This window comes from Vigna umbellata, chromosome 5 (genome assembly GCF_029865625.1).
Source record: "Vigna umbellata cultivar VRB3 chromosome 5, Vumbellata_1.0, whole genome shotgun sequence".
Lineage (NCBI taxonomy): Eukaryota > Viridiplantae > Streptophyta > Magnoliopsida > Fabales > Fabaceae > Vigna > Vigna umbellata.
The window spans coordinates 39,643,666-39,647,950 of NC_142169.1; the positions used below are offsets into that span (position 1 = coordinate 39,643,666).

The 4,285-nt window shown below is 36.1% G+C and overlaps 1 protein-coding gene across 1 annotated transcript; it reads right to left on the reverse strand.

Annotated features, from left to right (window-relative positions):
• Nucleotides 1–797: 797 nt before the first annotated feature.
• LOC148198336 (uncharacterized) lies at nt 798–2,123 on the reverse strand. The gene is made up of 4 exons (XM_088092168.1): nt 2,053–2,123; nt 1,657–1,935; nt 1,469–1,573; nt 798–1,385 (listed from the first exon to the last, which is right to left on the reverse strand). The coding sequence occupies exons 2-4, from the start codon at nt 1,852–1,854 to the stop codon at nt 873–875; spliced, it is 816 nt and encodes a 271-aa protein (XP_087948294.1). The 5' UTR covers nt 1,855–1,935; nt 2,053–2,123; the 3' UTR covers nt 798–872.
• Nucleotides 2,124–4,285: the final 2,162 nt, after the last annotated feature.

Below are 4,285 nucleotides of genomic sequence, written 5' to 3' on the forward strand. Positions count from 1 at the left end.
ATGTGGTACTGGTGGCGCTGAGGGGGAATTCTGGCCCTCAGCGGTGGTTTAGCTTCGAAAGGAGTTGTGTTCTGTGTTTTACTAATGATTAACATCATGTCACTACAAGAAAAAACTGTATTACATACAGCAAAAATCCGTATATAAGACCCAAAATCCGTATATATTCTGTGTTTATATACGGATTACATACGGACAAAAATCCGTATATAATACCATCGTAGCTAAGTTTACATACGGAAAAATCCGTATATAACTTATATACGGAAATTATATACGGATTTTTCCGTATATAAGTTATATACGGAAAAATCCGTATATACGTTATATACGGAAAAATCCGTATATAACTTATATACGGAAAAATCCGTATATAACTTATATACGGAAAAATCCGTATATAATTTCCGTATATAAGTTATATACGGATTTTTCCGTATATGACGTATATACGGAAATATGCGTATATAACTTATATACGGAAAAATCCGTATATAATTTCCGTATATAAGTTATATACGGATTTTTCCATATATAACTTATATACGGATATATCCGTATATAATGGTTTAACGAGAGCTAAATAAATTCTCTGTATATAACAGTTCTCCATGCACAGTATACAAGCAGACCTGGACATTGTAGTGAACATTTAGCATTGTTACAAGCAAACCTGGACATTATACATTGCACATTGACATATAAATTTAATAAGGTTTTCAAATACACTTAATCCACAAAGAAAACATTGTATATGAATACATAAATATTGTATAATGTAAATATAACTACAACATTTGGAGTTCATAAACAGATTGTAGTTGTGGTTCTAAATAAGTTCAACAGTAATGGAAATAAGTTCTATAAAATTCCTAATAATGCATGTAATCATCATTTCCATCTTCTGGTTCTTCATGTGGTGGTTGCTGTTGTGGTGGTTGCTGTTCTGGAGGTTGCTGTTCTGGTTGGACTGTATTGGGTACGTCATTTTGAACTTGAGGATTTTGAAGGTTTAAAAATTGTTGTGCAGCCGCGGCTGCTGAAGGCGGAAGGAATGGCAGGAGGACGCCAATAAATCCTTCAAACTTTTGAAGCTGCTGACCATATTGTTCTAACTGCGATTTCAGGTTAACAATTTCTTCTGAATTTTGAGGTTGAGCAGTAGAAGATGCCTGTGTTTGTTGGATGTAACTATCAACACAGTCATCTTGGGAAGTGACATTTCCAATGCCGTATACGGGTCCCTTGTATTTTCCACCAGCAGCCTCTAACCAACATCGGTTTCTCAATCTTTCCTCCTCCGCAGGGTCTAGAGGAGAAGATGTTGAGACACCAACAGATGCAGTCTCAGATCTAATTTCAGAAAATTTTGCAACAAATTGTTCCTGTTAAATGAATAAATATTATCATTACACATGAGGTTTAAAAAACAAAAATTTATAATGTGATAGAGTTAGTACAAACTTACATGGGTCTGCCTAGACCTTTCGTCCACAAATTCTCCCGTTGCTTGACGAATATGTGTCTGCTGAAATATTTCATCAACATGCACAGACCGACCAAGCTCTTGTGACTGCAAACAAAAGGAGTTGTTAATAAATATTTGTAAAGTTTATGATTACAAATATAAGAAAAAAAAATGTACAAGTTATATACCAAACGAATAGCATGCTCATGCACGCTTATAGATCCTCCAGTGTGCAAACATCCACCCTTTTCAGATGTCCGATTCTTCTTTGCCGTTTCACACTTTTGTCTATAAAGTGGCATGTTCCACTTTTCCAAAAGAGCATTCCAAGTATCGTCCCCCAGCCAATCAGGTCTTTTTCCTAGAGTTCTAGCTTTTTTATACATCTCTGAGAGTCTATGAGATGCCTTGGTGTGATAATTTTTTTTGACCTTTTCCTCATCTTCAGGCTTCCATGAAACCTTTCTCTGTTGTTATATTAGAAATAATAGGTTTGAATAAGTAAAGAAGTTCAAAGTATAAATTAAATGCAGGACACCAACTATTGACTTGTAACAACAGGATTAGGAATGAAAAGTGTTTACCTTAAAACGTTCGAAGAAGACATCTCTGGTTGACTTAGGGATTGCACCCCATGTTAGCCATGGCTCATCAAGCTGTTCCTTGATGGTTGCTGTGTGACTCTAAGATCCCCATCACAAGTAATGCCTTCCCAAGCACAACAGTCAAGAGAATCAGACCAATTGAGATAAGGAAAAGGAGGAGAGGTTGATATGTTCCCAGAGAAAGCCAAGAGGGACAGTTTATCAATCTGACTACAAGAGGAAACATGAACAACAAACAAGGAGAAGAGGAATAAGGGGACTATGATAGAGACCATGAAGTTCGAAACCATGTAAGAATTGTAAAGGGAATATGCAGAGGAAGATGAAGATGGTGATGGCATGAGAAAAACTGACAGAATGGTGTGTTTGAAGTGATGGTTGGTCATGAGCAGGGGATCCATGATAGACCTTCTGGTATCCAAACAGCAAGCTCATCTGAATTGGCAAAGGCCGAGATTCTAAGGTCTGATGAAGCAAAGAAGAACAAGCCATGAGCAGGGGATCCATTGAGGTAATGAAAGATTCTTTGAGCAGCATTGTAATAAGTATCAAGAGGTTTGCATAGAAATTGGCTGAGTTGTTGTACACATAATCAATATCTTGCTTGATGATGGTGAGTTGCAAAAGTTTGCCAACTAACTGCCAGTAACCAGCAGCATTACATAAAAGTTGTCCATGATTTGCCATAAGTTTAATAGAAGGATCAGAAGGAGTGTTAGTAGGTTTAGAACCAATCAAACCACTGTCATCGAGAAGTTCAAGAATATATTTTCTCTTATTCATGTGAATTCCAGATTTGGACCTTGTAATTTCAAGACCGAGAAAGTATCTTAAAGATCCTAGGTCTTTGATTTTAAATTTGGTATCTAAGATGTGCTTAAGATGATTAATTTCTGCCATATCATTGCTAATTAAAACAATATCATCCACCTAAACAAATAATGCAGTAAAAGAAGGAGAAGCAGATTTGACAAACAAAGCTTGATCTGCAGAAGATTATTCCTAATTAAGAGAAAGAAGAGTAGCATATAAGGTACTATGCCATTATCAACAAAGGGGAAGTAAACTAGGAGGAGGGACAAGATGAATTGCCAAAAGCTATGCTTTTAGATGATGACATTTTCCTGGGTAAAGTTATAGATAAACCTAGTAAATTCATGAAGGGACAAATAAAGAGAACAAGGATGTTTTTTGATGAGGCAGAGAAAGGAGTTGCAGAGCTAAACCCTGCTAGCAGGTGGCCAGTGTGGGCATCCACAAAGTCAGTTCAACTAACATGCACACTAACTACAACAAAATCTATCTAAGGGTAATCTAAAAATCCACTAAGTTGTCTAAAACAGTTTTTAATGTTCATCTAACACAACTAAGAAGTACTTCTTTTGGTGAAATTCAAATCAATTTTAGAATGAAAAGCCAAACAATTTAAACTACTACTAAACTAAGTGAGTGAAATCTATCAATTTAAGACACTACACTAATAATGGTCTAAAAACAACTAATTAGCATAGGAAGTGTTGATCATCAATATCATCAAGACTAACGTCACAAAGTTGTGGTGATGCCAAGTTTTTCTAAATTTTATCTAAAATAGAGTGGCACTTCTAAATTACTTCTAAACATTTAACAGTAGTAGACCTTGGTGGAACATCCTTCAACACCACAGAACCAGATTTGGAGCTAAGACTATCTCTTCCAGCTGCTGCCATTGAAAACAGTGGAGAGTTCTAGTAATTGTAATGCTTTTGTTTACAATTATGATTTGAAAAAACACATGAACAATACATGCATCGTTTCAAGAGTTGAAACCCTTCACAATGGCGTTTCAGAGGTTTGTTATGGCTGGTTATACACCTAATTAAGCTTAGTTATATATATGTTTAGGGTTAGTTAGTACAATATAATGAATGTGTATACCCATTCCCTGCTCAACCCTTCTATAATCCCTTATACCCCTATACCACCATTATTCTTCCCAAATAATTTACCCTTAAACTCACTATGACCCCTGGAATCATCTCCACCCTAAAACCAACTATATTTCCTAGTTACAATATTCCTTGCATGTTCCCTGCACATGCCGAACCCTTTCTTATTATCTTTCTTTCCCAACATAACCACGATGAGAAACTAAGCCCTTCACACATTATTTCATTCATGCTACCCAACCCGAGGCACTCTCACTATTAAGTCCTTCACCTGCAACCTACCA